This window comes from Leptopilina boulardi, unplaced genomic scaffold (genome assembly GCF_019393585.1).
Source record: "Leptopilina boulardi isolate dan_hultmark-lab unplaced genomic scaffold, ZJU_Lbou_2.1 LbouV2_123, whole genome shotgun sequence".
Lineage (NCBI taxonomy): Eukaryota > Metazoa > Arthropoda > Insecta > Hymenoptera > Figitidae > Leptopilina > Leptopilina boulardi.
This window is the reverse complement of record NW_026137667.1, coordinates 1,250,841-1,269,292: the sequence shown is the minus strand read 5'-3', so window position 1 is coordinate 1,269,292 and position 18,452 is coordinate 1,250,841. Positions and strand designations below refer to the sequence as shown.

The following is an 18,452-nucleotide window of genomic DNA, read 5'->3' as shown; positions in this document are numbered from 1 at the left end:
TTAAATTTTTAAATATTTTTTTCTTGAAGAATTTTAAAAATTAAGACTATTTTAATAAAATAAGTTATAAATTTTATGCATAAGAAATGAAAATAAAAAAAAAAACTCGTATGGCAAGGTAGAAGTTAAGTTAGCAGGGAATTTTTGTCAGTGAATTTAAATGTCAGACGCAGGCAAAGATAGTGGCTTACAATTAGTTGGGTCCACCCACTTGGCATAATCAATGCAGCGTTTTTCAGTGCAAAATGCGTCCGCTGATTCGTTATTAATTATCAGGTCACCACTATGTTATTAGTGCATTAGGCGAAACCGCCCGCTTTAAGCCGAGGGCGAAATTCTCCTAAGTTAACTCCTAAGTCTGCAGTGATAAATGCTACGTATACTCTGTTCGCCTAGCCGTGGGGGCTTTTGTTTGGAGTGACACACAGTTGTAATTACTGTTATATCAGTTAACGAATCGTTGAACCTGTTGCACCAGAACCATCTATCAAGCTTTTTCCTTACAGGTCGAAATTATTGTATACAACTGCGCAAAATTCTTATTAACACAATCTCAAATAATTCATATATATCTTAAGCTTTTGCTGTGTATATATATATCTGTCATGCATATAATTTATTTGATCAAATCAGCAATCATTTTTCTTATTACATTTTTAAATATCGATTTTTTGCATTTTACACAATGAGATTTATTGCATTTTCACACCAATAGATTGATTTATCTGGAATTTGAATAGTTTTAATTTTTCTTCATTTTTCATTAATCATATTATCTTTTTTTTTGACACGTCTCAAGATCAGTTTCTCATTAATGCTGTGTGTGATAATTCAAATTTCAATAGTTTTTGCGCCTTAAGGTAGCAGAAGAGTTTGAAGGCGCTCTCACAACTTTTTGGCTGCCTGTCTGCAGGTTACCATGGCAACGCACGGGTTTGAGTGAGACAGAAAATTTTAATATTCAAATTTTCTATCGCAGTCACTCTCATGCGTTGCCATGGTAACCTGCAGGCAGGCAAAACGGTGTGAGAACGCCTTTAGTCGGCGCGCAGAAGTCTCAGGTTAGGTTAGGCTTATTGGGACGCGACCGGCTCGACGAAACCACGAAGCAGATCCATTTTGGACATTGTTAGCGTAACGGGTTACTGAATAAGAGTTTATTCTGCTCCCTGAGCAGGAGTTTTATTTGAGCGTAGATACTTGATAAAGAAACTTTCTATAGCAGAGGTAGAAATTGAATTTTCTTGTAAAGGAACCGATAAAAGTGACACCCAAATATGAACTAATTTTTTCCTCAAAAATGTATGGTTTATATAGTAGAAAACCAATCGATAAGTGTAGGATCGAAATTTTTTCAAGGGGTTGTCCAGAATCACGCGATTACAATCCCATATTTGGTCATCTTCATATACTTATTTTTAACAGAATCGAGAGCTTGTGGTACATGTGAAAAACAGGGGTTCGTCGTGCCACAGGTCGATAATTTGCAAACATAATGTCGCGAGGACGTGACAATATTTAACTTTCTAGAAAACTAACCTCAAAAAAAATTTGCTTTATTGATTACAAATTTTATAAATATGAAGAAATTGTTAAACAATTATATTTTAAAAGCAACTTTTTTTTGTACATTAAATCTGAATAATAAAATTTGTGATAATATTAATAAATATCATATTACTTAAATAGTATTTAAATATTTTTCATTTTATCAACGGGTGTCGTTCACTGTTTTCATACCATACATTTTTAAATTAATATTATAAACTCTTATCAAGATGTTTTTTAATTTTTAACTTATATACTATTAATTTTAACGCAAATCTTTTATTTAAAATTTATTTTTTTTCGAATTGTGATAAATATATAGTTCTTTTTTTAAAGTAAACTTTTTAATTATATACATCCTTTGTTGAATTGTAGAATTAAACTATATTATTGCGGTAGAAATTACAATCTGATGATTAATTTTTGCTATCAAAGCGTGGCACTTTTGGCGAATCTAACCTGCATTACCTTTTGAACAAGCGTGTGCTGCAGAAAATCCCCTGAGGGGCGGCCGGTATTTGACCAAACTTACCTAGCAATTAACGCTCCTAATACTGCCAAAGTATAATTATAATTAGTGAGCTACGCCTTTCACACCGCCCCTTCTGAACTTTACTGGCAATCTACTATCTTTAGATTGCGAGTGCTTAAAAATTAGTGGATTGCTATTTTCTCTTTTATTTTACCGAAACTACTGTTGTATCTTGTTAGCAAACAAATAATTCAACAAAAGTCAATACAATATGATTTATTGATAAGTTTAAATCATTTTTGTTGCTTACATTAATTTTTTTCTGAACGGTTTATAATTCAATTTTTTTTTGAATAAATTAAATTATTTTTAAATAATGCGACACATTTTTCCCTTTTTAAATGATTGTCAATAATTTATTTTTTTAAAAAAAGGCAGGTTTCTTCACTCTTAATTATATTTGAAATATTAAATTATTGAGTTTAAAGAGGCAAGGAATTAAACTAAAATGAAGAAAATGCTTTTAACAAAGGAAATTATAGGTACTGTCAATGCAAATGGTTAAGGGATTGTGTGCATGTATAAGTTTGAAGTAACTATAGTTTGATTGCACGTTTGTATGCTCGATGAAGAAAGGTATACAGGTTGAGGACCCTGCGCGTGCCTTCGGGCGAAGTCTTGGGCCCCTTCGCGTGCCCAAGAATGGCCTCTTCAGGGTCAGAGGTCATCATTCAGCACGAGCCACCTCTCCACTAAACACTTTATTATTATTACTATTATTATCATTGTTATTATTGTCTTAGTCGACGACCACCCTGCTACATCGTTCAACATCACATTTTCCATATATCTAATCCTTTAATTAATTGGCAACAATATTTTTTTATTAGCTATTACTAGAATTAATAAGAGTAAATAAATACGGTATCGGTGACGCTATTGGAAATTTGTTAAGTTAATATAATAGAAGATATTTTGCTACACTGAAGCAATAAAAACAAATCCTTATATGTTTGAATCCTATACAAAATTTTAGCTGAATTTATCAATTATTTTGCGAGAAAACCTGCGGAGAATATTTACATGTAAAATCACAACAGGAGAATTCGTCGAGATATAGGTACAGAAAAAAAATTCAGTTTAAAAAAGAAGTCCTTATAATTGTGTAATTATATATAAAGTGAAAGTTAAATGCAAAATTGAGAAGTTTGTCGTTATGTATAATTATTATAATAATAATAATTATTATTATTATTTTTTGATGTGAAACAATCTGGTATGTGGTACTTGCATGTAAAGGCGCCCTTGAGGGAAAATTGAAATATAGTTATGACTCTTCACGAAGTGTATTTCCATAGGATAACATAGTTAGTGATGGTAAGAGAAGAATTCTGACTGAAATCTCGCAATGTCGGTAACTAAAGTCGGTAACGAAGGTACCCACAATTCAGTCATGATGGTAATAGCTTTCAAAGGATGCTGCTGTTTCTCTCTACTCTGTAGAAGGTTCAGATGCACTGTACCATCAGAGATTTAAATAATCTCGTTACGTATCACAGACGCTCAGTTTTATATTCGATCGAACTTTATATAAAGGTGCGACCCAATGAAACCGAGGGCGTTGATAGTAAACAAATGAAGGAAATCTCAAATTCAAGAGATTCGCCTAAATAAAGATATGAAAAGCTTAATTTTTTAATTAAGCAATTTATAATCGATGATAAATTCTTTTTTTAATGACAAAAACATATTTAAATAACTAAATATTTTAATTAAAATTCTTATCTCTTCAAAAAAGGTTTACACTTGTGTTTTTGACATTTTTTAAAACTGCAAGATTTGCTTTCTCTCCCCTTGGTTGTTGTTTTTTTTTTAAAAGAAGCTTTCTTTTCATGACACCCCATTCTTTCAAGGCTACTAATTGATATCTGTTTGGCTCGTACACGAAAAGTCAAGGGTAATTTATTACTGGCAAATTGCGAACTCATTCTCCTCAGGTCGCGTTGTAAGATGTAAAGATGTAACGATGTTAAAGACGTAACAGCGCCTTTAAGATGTGTGCACAGATACGTATGTTTCTTCTGAAATTTTTGTTCAACGCAAAAGGCGTATGAGCTGTTCTCCCGTTAGTCTCACCGATACTATCTACGTATTGATAGAGACCTGAGATGATGGAATTTTTAATCAACCTGGAACACTTGGATTTAATCCCGCCAAGTAATTATTGTAGGGGGACATTACGCAGCAAAACATACATCGTGCAGAATCATCAATGTACATCAACATGTATATATCAAACTTAATTGCAATGCCGCAATTTTCAACAACACAATGACGTTAAGTTTTATAATTCATATATATATATATTTATTACGCCCAGTGGAAATTATTAATGGTGCTGAACTGTTTCATGATCCATAGTATTAAGAGCATAGTGGTTTATAACAGAAATTTTTTTTTCATTATATACAAAAGAATAAATATGATAATCCTTTCCTTAGAATACTGTAAGTAAAAGGAGAAAAAATTTATATTTGCTATATTTAAATTTCCGTGATTCCTTTTACAAGAGCATTTAGTATGCAAATAACCCTTGTTGAATGATATAACTTCCAGATTTCGTAAAAGGTTGTATCATATATTATTTTACTTTGATGCCCTCACAAGACTAAATATAAATATATATATATATATACGCATATAGTATAGTCGTAATCGAACCGAACCCAAGCTTTTGCCATTTTGATAAATCACGATTCTCAATTATCCTTTTAAAAGACCATTTGGAAAATCAAAACTATATACAAATAAGGTTTACTTTAAATGCGTCGGTCATAAAGTCTTTTTCTATTAAAATGCCGCAGACTTTTTAATGATCAACGTTTTTCCCGTTACATATGTATATATGTAAATTTTATTTATAGTTACGAAGAGTAATAGGAAAAATTAATAACTAAATCATGCATTTACGAGATACTTTTTATACAAATCATATCAAAGAGATTTAACAATTGTTTGGAATTACAATTTATGTTACTATTTACTATTACTAATTCAGATATTGCACTTGGAAACAAAAATCCTAAAAAATTTGATTCAAATTCAAGTAAATAAAATTTGAATTTGTGACATTACTTGTTTACATTAATTTTAATCTTCAGAGAAGATTGACATAAAAGTTCTCATTATAAGATTCGTCTTCCAATCGATCATTGATTTGAAAGCTATCGTACATAATCAAATAAACTCGCGTGCTCTACAGTAAATACTGTGTACCGATCTTATATTATACCGGATCGATAGAAAGTCTATGTCAATTGACTATCTGTTAACTTTAAGATCGAAAATATCTCATACATTAATCATAAATCAGCACGCGAGTCCTCCGCATTTCAACGGTTTGTATATATAGTTATAAGAGAAACCTTTTATTTGAGACAAAATTTATTTAGCACAAATAAAATTTTTATTGAAACGAAATAAAATTAAAACAAATATTTATTTCGCTCTAAGAGAAATATATTTTTTCTCTGGATTTACAGGTTTAACAATCAAAGAATTCAAGATAATATATTCTTACAGCTTTTCTTGACTAGAGGTCCTGGTAATAATTCATTTTTTCAAATGAGAATGTAATTTAAGGAAATTGATTTTTTTTACAAACTATTCCACGTATCATATACTCAAGGAAATATGCTGACGAGTGGTAGATATCGATTTACGATACTTGCTGGCATTCATAATAATGTATCAAATCATCTTGAATTGCACTGATGATCTATTCTGCGGTACATCTATTTTGCGGTCATTTATCGCAATTCTCATCACCACAGGAATGATGTGTCAAATTTAAAACGTATCGTTCAAAGAATATATGCATCCAACAGGATGAAAACTTGCTGTCAAAAATTACCTAGGGGTGCCTACACAACCGGCGCACTTCCCAAAAATAGTTGAAGCATTTAGTACTTTATAAACAGAATTACATGAAATCAAAGAATCAATTTAGTTATCGTGAAAGATCGTTCTGAAAAAATGTAGTCCTTCCACGATAAGAAAAATGCAAGATAAATATATAATTAAATGAAAAAAGTCAAAAAGGACAAGTCACGAAACGATTCTAATTTGAGGCACAGAGATAGTGATTTGTACAATCTTCTTAAAACATTTCCATCTCGTGTTCTCGATGGCATCTCCATCTGCATAAGGCGATTTATATATATCCAAGTAAATTACGTTATCAGGACAATTATGCATCAAGGATTCTCGAAGAAGAAAGTACAAATGATGCTGGAGATTTATTATCAGAGACAGTTCTCCCAAAAAAAGGCTACTCCATCTTCTTTTTTAGTGGAACATATACAGTATGGTGTGGATCAAAGGGATGCGAAATTCGTCGGTAACGAGGACTTGTCGCCACTGCGGATCCGGTAATAAATCAAGAGCAATGAATGAGGATGTATTTGGGTTCGCTTTAGCCACGCTCCAATTCTCACTGGATACCGTCGAAAGTGAATACTTTGCAGTGTAACATCATTCTTGCATAATAATCAAAGAGTTTCGATATTGTCAAGCATATCTCAATCCTAGAGATTGATCACTCCGTGTCATATATTTATAATATATATGTCATTTTCAAAGTCTTGCTCCACTCTCTCTCTATATATATTCTCTTTTCAATTATCATATGTCAGTCAAATTCCACTGAAAATTAATATCAAAAATTTCATCGCGTACAGAATTTCTTTCACTTCATTATTTGGAATCTATTTTATTTAAAAGGCTCTAATGAATGATCGAATCTACAACATCAAAATTTCTCCATTTATTTCTTATTAAAATAAACTGTAAGTTTCATTTTGTAACTTATTTTTACTTTTAAAAATGAGAGTTCATGGTAACAATAAATAATTCGTAAACAATAAATGAACATTATATTTTCAGTAGAATAAACAAGTGATATTATAATATTTTCTTTATCAACTGTAACTTTTAACTTTAAATTAAACTGAATTTTTAATAATTGAACTAAATAATATTGTAATTGGATATAAATTAAATTTTATTGATATGGCTATAACCACAAACTGTAACTTGAAACACATACTTGAAAACTATTGAAAACTAAACATGTTGACTCGATAAAAGCTGGATGGCAAGAGAGCATTCTCAAAATGCGGTAAACATTAAATCGTTATTCATAGCGAAATTCAAAAAACAAGGATCTGCAAAGTAAATTTTAAAGAAGTAATTTTCATATATACAAGATGGTTCAAAAAGTATTTCATTATGTCAACTAATTTAATAAGAATAATATTCGTAAATTCTGGACTTTTTTGAAACTTCTTTTTTCTTTGAAATTTTCTCTCTTTCAAGTGAAGTCCTGGTCTTTTCCGACCCCTTCGTGCACCCCTCACTCAAGCCAAGATTCCGTTGTACTCGCACACTCTACTCGTTTGGTCCAGCTCAGCATCAGGTCAACGCCCCAGTGACCAGCGCACCTTCTTCGTCCTCTCAGCTCATATGATCATTCGATTGGCCCGGTGTCCAGTTTAAGTTCGTTACACGATGTGTAACTGGCGCTCAACTCACAACGAAATTTAACGATCGAAAACTGCTGTCGTTGAAACTGATGCCGTATACCACATTTCAGAAACAAATCTGAGCCTGGGAGGTAGTATAAAATTTTATCGCACCATGTCTTCAACTTGTGCAATATATTTTCATGTAGGTCAATTTATTTGATTAAATTTTTTTAAAATGTAGAAAAATTTAATACAAATTGAATTTCAATAAATAAATAAAAAAGAAAAGGACTATGCAATTTGAAATAAAGAAAAAATGCGCACGTCGTTTTTCGCTCAGAATACATGAGGAGGCGGAGAGAAGCGTGAAGTGATCGGCGTTGTAAATAGAGTTTATAATGTTGAGAGCAGTCGCGACCAATCGTTTCGCACGAACATAAGGACGATTACCGATTTTGTATTTTTCGTACGCGACAATTTTCTGGAATGACGGAAGAGAGACCATGCATTGCTCTTTGGATGCGGGCGACAGTCGAATGAACGTGCTTGCATCCTTTTATTCGTATAGATATAGAGAATAATAAAGAGAAAGAGAGAGAGAAAGATATGGCATATAGAATCTGAACACTGCATTCTCGAAGCACGTAGTCAACCTTGGCCAATGATACGTCGACGGATTCCCGGCATAATTGCGTGCGATGCCCTCCAAGGTTTTAATTTCGAAAGTATGCCGCGTCCCTTTGCCTATTACATTGGGGGCAACGCGCGAACCCTTCACGATTATCTCAGTAAATCAATTTCAAACACGCTCCACTTTAACAAATCTTTCATTCCTTTTTGCGCCAAGGTAGAAACGATATTTATGTTTCCTTTCGAATTATACATTAAATTATATTCAACTGCAAACTGAAAAATTTTATTTATTAAGAAAGTCAATTTTATTAATTTAAATATAAAAAATTGCTATAAATGTAAAATATACAATAATGCTAGATGTCTTGTGTCGACAGTATGAAGTATGAGTGCGTATCGTAGAGAGTGGGGACTATTGCACAGTCCTTTAAAACTAATGCATAAGCAGGTGTGGTCAGATTAATTAGTCGCTACTCAAAGTGATAGCATGATTAGTATATTGTCTTCCAAAAATATTCAGTGAAGCTTTGGAAGGATTGATTATCTTCAAGTTTTTGTACTTTTCTGATTAAATAAATAAAGTAAAGTTGGCTCTCAGTTAAGTAACAATTTTACCAAAAATAATATTATTAGTTACACCTGAATGAAAGATTTTAATTTGTTGTTTTATATGATCTAGTAGCAATATATATTTTCAGAATCTGGAAGAAAATTCCAGGTGTTGGAATCTTAAATAACGCTATAAAAAAATTTGTCACCTGTTAATAACGAAAATGTGTGTTAAAATTTTATGCCTCTAAATTAATTCTCCTCATTTGAGTATGTTAAAAACGTGGTTTCTGATGGAAGCAAAGAAAGAAGTAGTATAGTGGGCGTGTATATGAAAGAAGTTGCTATCTTTGCCATGCGGTGGTAAAAGAATGGAGAAATAGACTAATCAGCAAAGAAAACTGGCAAGAGTTGCGAGCTGCTACTCCATGGCTGGCATAATCGCGTGGTTGGGGACGTGATTGAAATAATAACGAATCTCAGTAAGTCACGCCCCTGTTGCTTAGTCATTGGTGGGAGCAACGATAAAACAAGTCCTATTAATAATGTCTTGTGTTCAGAACAAGCGAGGGATAGACAGAGAGTATAAGGAGCATATAGGAACAACTGCTCGGCATTTGCGCTCCCGTTTAATCGCACGTTTGATAATGTCCGTCATCAATTCACAGCCCACATGTAGATTGACGATTCTCCAGTGATTGCTCTTCGACTGAATGAAATAGCTCGACAGCCTTCACGTTTAGATTTTACGATATCTGAGCGTGTGTGTCTCCTCTACTATTACTACTTCTACTATATTGCTGCCTTTGACATTAATCTGATTTATTTTATGTCATTAATCGTTTAAACGAAAAAAAAAATTTCCTCTAAGGATTAACCATACCGAATCCATAAGGTATTATTGTAGAGGAACCAAAGGTTTATTTATTTTCACATTTTTACAAATCTCTCTCGTAAAAACTGGCAGGTTGATCTTTCGTTCAAATATCTGATCCCATTGAAAGCAGAGTCAAACACTTAGAACTCAAAACAAAATTTACAAAGTAATATGTGGATGAAAATGACTTACTTTAAAATACACGTAATTTTCGTTCCTATACAAAGATCGATTGGTTGAGGAATGGCCTAAGATTAGTGACTGGCTGGTTCAATCAGTATAAGATCCAGGAAAAACTGGCCCAAAGCTGGTGAAGATCCAAAATAGAATAAAACTGACTCCAAGCTGGTAATTGTCGTTGAACTTGTTGAAGGTCCAAGATAAAATAATTTTAGAATGATTTCTTGAGTAAGAATTAAATACTGCACCGTCAGCAGGAGTTTTATTTGAGCGTTGACACTTGTTGAACAATAAGAATTTTCTCGAAGAAGAACTGATGAATCGGACACTTAAATAAGAACTTGAATTTTCTTAAAGAACTAATAAAAGTACATAAGAACTAACTTGCTTCTCATAAATGTATATGGTTTATATAGTGGAAAACCAATCGATAAGTTTAGGATCGATATTTTTTGGCAAGGGGTTTCCCAGAATCACACGCGATTATAATACCATCCAAATATATTTTGAAGTGATGATAAATTTAAAGAGTATAATTTATCAAAATCTGTTACGATCAAAATAGCAAAAAAAATCACCGTATAAAGAAAAATTGTTTTTTAACATGAAGAATGATTTGAAAATAAAATGCTTCTTGTCATAGGCACTGAATTAGCACATCTCTTTGGCTTTTGAATGAGCTTTTAACGGACCCTTAGTAAACTCCAGCTGCATATATACACAAGTGTTATCCGCATACAAAAGGCGTGATATAATAATAAACGCTTTTGCCCAAGTCGTCTTTGCAGATAGGTGAATACGTATATATAGAGTTGGCCATTTTTACAGTAATATTTTACACGAACGGGCATTATATCGTATCGCGTTGGTTGGATGGCCTTTCCCATCAGAGGGATATTGTGAGCCTTGCATACGTGCTATCTGCATCCGGCAGAGACGCGAGTAGACGTGAAAATATGCTCAAAGATTTCTCCTGGGAAAAGCATCAAAGCCGTTTACTCCCTTTCGTCCTCGCGACATATTATCGAAGGACAGTTAATCTAAAAAATGTAACGTTCCTTCACTTCTTTTCTAGGAACCCCACCCTTAAATATTTTTTCACATATACATAACAACATAACTCTTCCTTCTAGGATAAAAGGTATCTCATTTTTCTGCAAATATAAGTTGATAAATTTATTATTTCATTCATTAAATTCAATAAGTAGTTCATTCATAATTTCCAATAATGGAAATATTAATAAATTTTCAATCAAAGTATTTAAAGATTAATAAAATTTTTTCTAATTTCAATTAAGGCAAATTTCCTGAAGAAAGCAATGATTGCAAAACTTCATTATCAATCGGGTCAATATACTCCAATTGCAGAAAACTCAGTATAAAAAGAACTGATCAGATCTAGATTAACGTAACAGATAGAATAAATTAACTAAACTTGTTTTACAGCAGTGACTCTCGTTAGCTGAATCTTTATAGATGCAAAAAAAAAATTTTCTTTCATCTATTTTAAAAAAAAATTCTTATCACTCTCCCGTTAAATCTCATTTGACATAGTTAAGATATCAATTATTTGAATTTTAATAAATTGGAACATAATTTCATTGCAGTTAACATATCTGCAAAATCATATTTGAAAACTTAAACATTTATATAACAACTTAGAAGCAAAATAATTGACATTGAAAATTTATCATCAATTAAGTAAATATAGAAAAAAGAATATAATAATTACAATGAAAAAGTTGACAATAACAGATAACCTCAATTTGGATTGCTAGTTATACTGATGAGTGCCTTGAAAATTCTAGTTCTCGTTTGAGCAAGATACGTGAACGTAGAGCAAAGGCAGCACCCATCCAGCCTGGACAGGTGTGCATACTACATACTATATGTATACTATGGCTAAGAGGGGAAAGGGGGAAAAAGAGGCGATCTGTCTTGGTATGTCGGCTGCTGCCCGAGGGAGAAGCCTCCGGTGAAAGAGCCCCAAGGCCCACCGCCACATCGTTTCGCTCCGCTACTGGGATAAATTTATAAAATTTATTCTGGAGAACGGTTTATTAGTATCTAATGATCTCCAAGTTTACCTGTCTTACCAGCCTCGATACGCGAACAGATACGATCCGGTTGCGTCCATCAACGGTTTGCTACAATTCATTTTTTTTAAAGACGATCAAGAGATTTTATATAGTCGCGAAAGATTATTCCACCTGTCTTACTCAAGCAAAAAGAATAATAAAAGCTTCACAAGCGCAACTTTTACCAAAAATTAATTTCGAATCTTTGAATCATCAATCATTTATTCCTTTGAATTATATTGTATTGTATAATTATTAAGAAAAATTGTCATTAAAATTTGAAAAAAAATATTTCAATTTGCAGATATATTGAGAAATAATTTGAATTCTGAATTTAATGAATTAGAAACAGAATAATTTTGTGTTTGTATCATTTATAAGTGCAGGTTTACTGGAGACATTCTTGCAGGAGATTGTCATTACGTTTTATTTTATATTCTCGCGTGCGTATTTGGGTTAACGTATGGAGGAATGTTGCTGGTGTGACAAGCTAATTTGACGACGGACATACGTTTCAGTTGTATCAATTGGAGAAATAAATACGATGTATCTGAAAATCTATACCTCATTACAAGTTTAGAAAATAGAAGTTCAAACGCTAGAAGTATATTGAGAATTATTTTTAAAAAACATTTACTGTTAGTTTCAAAATGAATTTTATCAACAAACTTTTGGTTTACCAATAGGATTATGAAAATGATGATCACCAAGTGCTGCATCAAAATAGCGGCAGCTGCGCCGAAACTTGTTTATCATAAATAAATTTATAATTGTGATGGAAAATTTGTCCTCAAATCTTTACTTATTGACAATAGTTACCCGATAATCTTCTTTTAACAAAAGACTGATTTCTGAAATGATTCACATTAATTTGCAACATAATGGATTAAATAAAAAAGATGATACTAATAAACTAAATTCAAGATATAATTTTTCTTTGAAATAGATTTATCAATTTTTATTCTTCTCATACTTGATACACTTGTCTGTCACCTTCTCAGTGTTGTTTCTCTGTATTTATCTAATTATCTGTTTATTTTTTAAGTTTCATTGACCATATTTTTTTGATTTTCTCTGCCTTCATCGTAATTTTATTTCTTCATTGACCTTTGAAATTTTATTAGCTTCACTAATTTAATTTTATTCCTTCAGTATATCTGCATCTGCCATCACATGATGATCCGTTCGTGATGTAATTGTTACTTTATTTGTTATATTGACAAAGAGTTAAAATAATTGTGTTTTAATTTTCACCTTTTTGACTCGGAAATATTGATAGATTCTATTTTATATTGAACTAATTTCTATTAAAAATGTCTTTTTTTAAATCTCTTTAAAAATTGAATTTCGTTATCTTCTGTAAATGTATATCTGAAAACAGAAAGGTTTTGTATTTTACTGCGACAAGAAGTCTTTGGAGGCGTATTCTTATACGCAGTATACATAACTGGGCAGTCAGGATCCGCAGCTACTAATGGGAAATATATCCTGAGAACAACAATGGTCATTTGCATCTCTGAATAGAATCAGCGGTCTTCACAATGGGATTGGAGAAGCAGTATTGTCGTATTTCTCTAACGCTTAAACTTAAAAAATTCGGTTTTACTACACCCTTAGAGGCTGTGAAGCAAGTCGACTTTAGATCACGCACAGCAATCGTTAAAATACCTCATCGAATGGCTAGTTTTACCTAGTTCTTTCTAGTGATGGACTTGAGACGTATTTCCATTGATTTCAGTTTCTAATTGAAAACTGAAGAAAGGGAATTTCAACGCTTGTCTTGGTACGATTTCTAGGTTTTAAATGGAAATAATAGAAATTAGATTCTATTAGGATGATTTTCGATGACAATTACTCTTCATTGTAATTGAAATTACTATAGCTTAGACTACTTATATACGTGTAATCTTCAGCATCAGTAGTATTTTTAAGGCGCATTCAAAAAAATCAGGTTGTGCAATTTATAGTCGCTAAGTGACTGGTGGAAGTCTACGTGTGATCCAAAGGAGTAGCATCTGTTAGCAAGTTACGAAAGAGGCTATAGGGAAACCGAACAAGTATCTGGCAATCTGGGAAGTTTAGACAGAATGAGCAAACCAAGCTCGTCGCGGCATCGTTGTCAATCTAGGGAAAGGATATAGGAGATAGAGAAGATGGTTAACCAGCCTGATTTAACGTAAGATGAGACTTGAGGAGTGGACCGAATGTCAGTGTTCAATGAACAGAGAGGGAACTTGGACAAGACAGAAAGAAATACATACCTCTTTCTCTCTCTTTGATATTTCTTCGTCTCTCCTTCTCTGTCATCCCACATTGATACATGACCACACATCTGTACGTACGAATGAGAGGACGAAAGGCTCACAGCCATCAGGTGAGGATGGAGGCAACAAGGCCTCTTCTCAAAAGAGACGATAAATACCATCCAGCTCCTGTTGGTCTGAGAAATGCACCTTTAAGAAAAGGATAACGATCTAAAAAAAGGATAAAAAAAACAGTGCCCGGGACAAAGACGAAGACAGTAACCAAAACGGACAAGAAGACGAAGACATCAATATGAAGGTTCTTGGATTAAAAACAAAGGCAGCGATATAAAAGAGAAACTTGTTTCAAAACAAGAACATAGAAGATAAACAGAAGCAGAACGATAGAGAGGATAAGACAAAGGATATAAAAAGACGTGGATGAAGGAAAGGACTAATGTCGCCAAGGGGTCGAGAAGATAAGGACGCAAAGAGTCCAGTTAACCGAAGTGGGAAGAAGAGAAATGAAAAGACAAAGGAGAGGGAGAAAGAAAGAAAAGCGGAGAAGACGAATCCGACAGGTGGTGGTGGTGGTCAACACTTGCTCCATGGACGAAGATTTACCCCCTCCTGCCGCGGGCGGCGCCACTCGGATCCTTTCCTCTTTTCGCCTTTAGGCCATTCTCGAGAGGCGCGCGCGCCAAAGCGGTATGTCCAGACCTCACGTCTTCTTAACAAATTTACTAATACGCGTGCGCGAACGTGCTTTCCCGGGGACTTTTCCGAATCTCTACCACGTGACACTAACCACGTGACGTTTCACGGACGTCATCAAACGTCGTCACGGATAACGTCTCTTGTGCCTTTTGACCGGTAATAGTATTAGTGAACTATCTAGGAGATTGAAATATGGCATATAAACTAAGGAGGGTGAAGGACATTCGGGAAAGTGAAGTGAATTTGTGAAAAAAAAATTGACATAATTATCATAACATTGAATTATTATTTTATTCGGTTGAGAAATAATGTAAAGGTGTAATAGAAAAGCCTAGCTATGTCGGTACTTGAGGGCAGCGAGGTTGATAGATCCACAATGTCACCTTTGGACGAAGTTGCGTCTCCGACTAGCGTCGGCTCTGAACTGATGGTTACGGACATATTGGATGAGCATGAATCTGATCTCAGTGATCTTAGGAACGGAAAGCGCAAGAGGGACACGGATGGAGAGGGTCTTAGTCCAAGAAAACTTCCGTCCTTGTCCAGTAATAATAACGATGTAGGATTTGTTCTCGAAGAAAGCGGTCAAGATGCTCTACATGAGGATGTAGACAATGTAAGTCTCGAGAGTTTCTATTTTCATTAAAAACAGACTTTAAAATGAGGTTTAATATTGAAGTACCATCGTTTCTTGACATATGTTATAATAGAATTTATAAGAATTACTCAAATATTTTACATGTACAACATCATCAATCTTTGTTCCACTATTGTTATTTGTTCCATATTGTTATTTTGACTTACCAATAGAGTTAATTGTAATTATTTGCTGCAATTAACCAATAGATTATAATTTTATTGACCACCAATAGAATTTTAAATAATTTTCTTTGCTTTGTACCGTAGGTAATTTTTATTGTAATCAGCTTAATTATTTACGAGTCTCACCTGATTAGATCCAGATATATTAAGATTCCCATTTCTATTAGTAAAAATTCTTTTTAAATCTTTTGTAAGGTATTCTCATACAACGGTAAAATAGTTGTCATAAATATAATTCTTCTGTAAGGTCGTAAAAAATGTAGTTGTGACAACCAAAAGTAGCTACAACATTTTGGAATAGACTCGGGAATAGAAATAAGTTATTACAAAAACACTAATGATTTTTAACTTTTTCAACCATTACGGATATCAATGGTTTCATTGATTTTATTCCAAAATGCAGAGACCAAGTTGAAGTCAACAGTTATAGATATATGCATATACTAAAAGTTAGATAATTGACGTTTCTATGATTGTGAAAGAACTTCTAGCCTCTTGTCTTTTCAAGATTCTTGGAATATCGAAAACCAGTTCCCATATTCGCTTTCTTCGGATGGAAAGACAAGAGGAGACACATCTTGCCTTAGGCAACGACGATACGAGTTTATTTTATACTTCTCTGCATGAAGTTTGTCTCTACCGTTCTCACTTCAAGGAGTGAGAGAGAAAGAGAGAAAGAGAAAAGTGAGGGTTCCCCAGTCACCCCGAGGGTGCTTCAGCTTTGAGTCACTGCTACACCTTCAGGCAGTTCGTGTTTACGGACATGCACCATTACTTATGTCTTATGCTTCCATGGATATAGAGACTTCTTCTTCTTCTTTTTTTGGAGTTCTCTTCGTTTTTTATTTTCGTCTTCTTGGATCTCGCACTTGTTTAACGACACGACGAGAGGCTTCGTTGCGGAAATGAGGACAGTATAAGGCGCGTAGGCACAAGAGTCGTAGGATAAGCATTAAGCACTTTGACGAGGTCACAAAACGGGTTTCAGGAAAAACCTATGCGCGATCTCCTGGAGTTATAGAAGACGCATCGTTCGATTTGATGGATTATTGTGTACTTTGTCGTAGTGTGGAATTTAGCGAATCGTGATGTAATACTCGATTTTGAATGTTCATTTAGAAAATGTCTTCTAGGTTATTCTTCATTTTTGATATATTATAACAATTAATTAAGAATCTGTATTAGAAACATCATTGAACAGAAACTATGAATTCATCATTAATTTATTTATCGTTTATGTCGAGTACGATAGTTTTCTTCACTTTTGAATTATTATTCCGTGTTGTACGCATAAGTGACATGGATCGTAAACGCGTAAGTTTTAGCAAGGCACCAATTTTCTGGCATATGTGGCTGCACTCGAAAGGCCAAAGATTAATCACTTGTGGTATTTTAGATAATGATAGTTCTATGTGATATTCATATGCATTATGGCGTGATATATTGCCCGAGGCTGCGAGAGGCCTCAGTTAACATTCTTCATGAGTGATTCCTCGATCGGGTCGACGTTTAGTTCACTAAGAGAAATGATTGGTTAGTTATATACCATTTATATGACTATATATTTTCAGTTTTAGTAAAATATGCTGCTGCTGGTTTATTAGTTGCTGACTAACTGTTTACATTAGTTTTTATCAAAACAAAAAAGGTGAAAAATAATTTCGTCGCATGATTCAAGTGATAATAATTATCTGACGTAATTAACCAATTCTGAAATTAAATTCTAATGTTTAGAAATAAAACAATTTTTTGTGATTCCTGCAGAAAATTTTGATATTTAAATATATTTATACAATATATATTTGTCCATAAAAATAAATCAACTTTTTATAAATATCGTTATAAGTTTGTATATATTTGCGTTAATTAATTTTATGTTTCATGTAAATGTGGAAAAAGTAATAAAAATCAAATATCAAAGTGAATTGCATTCGTCTGAAGAACCATTAATTACTTTTATTATTTTGATTGTATGGTGACACACATAATCACTTTAACGATTCATTCAAGTCTAAAAACTGCCCCTGTAAAAAAAATGAATAATAAAACTGCTGAATCATTTTTTTAATAAAAAAAAACAGTTAAAATTGATTAATTAATTTATGCACAATTCGTGCAGCAAATTTTCAATTAAAAGTATTAATTGCTAACATGAGTTTTTTAATTTTATAATGTTAAATTATTTTCAGTCAATGTTATTATTTTAATGTTAAAATTTTTGAGTTAAAAAAAATGTTTTTTAACAGACTTATTTTTTGTTTGGAAACAAAGATGTTTTACATCGTCATGAGAGAAATAAGCAATTTCAACAAGCTTATATATATATATATATTATTGCTATCGAAAGGGATATATACTCTATTCCTTTCACATTTGATTTTTTATATTTTCTGCGCGTTTTATAATACTGCAACTCACTGTCGGCTTGACAAAGACCGTTATTATTATTGTTATTACTATTATTAGGAGGAACAATAATGAATTGATCAATCTATCGATTTTAGCGATGATCCTTACGCCATTACATTATTATTATCTATGATAATTATGAAATAAAATTTTATATATTATTTATAAAAGCCATTTTCTTATATTGCATTATTATAGTATTCACCAGTTTCCAAAAAAAACTTTATATTTAAATATAACAGAAAAAAAAATTATACTTAAGATACTAAAAATTATCCCGAAAGAGGTGTCACATTTTGGACGTTTCATTTATAACTCTAGTTAACAGTTGGCAATGGATCATATATGAAAGTACTCTAAGTGAGTGGTTTTATTTGAATAAAGAAATCAAAAAATTTT

General features: G+C 32.7%; 1 protein-coding gene across 10 annotated transcripts in view; it reads left to right on the top strand.

Annotated features, from left to right (window-relative positions):
• The window catches only part of LOC127290759 (transcription factor AP-2-epsilon), a 132,911-nt gene that overhangs the window by 67,397 nt on the left and 47,062 nt on the right, over positions 1-18,452 (top strand). Inside the window, exon 1 of one of the 10 annotated variants that reach the window (XM_051319544.1) lies at positions 14,854-15,438. The exons of 8 other annotated variants lie outside the window; for them this stretch is intronic. In XM_051319544.1, coding sequence (XP_051175501.1) covers positions 15,160-15,438 — 279 coding nt within the window. In that variant the 5' untranslated portion in view covers positions 14,854-15,159. Of the gene's footprint in view, positions 1-14,853; positions 15,439-18,452 lie in introns of those variants that run through there. One more of the 10 variants, XM_051319551.1, reaches the window with a different exon arrangement.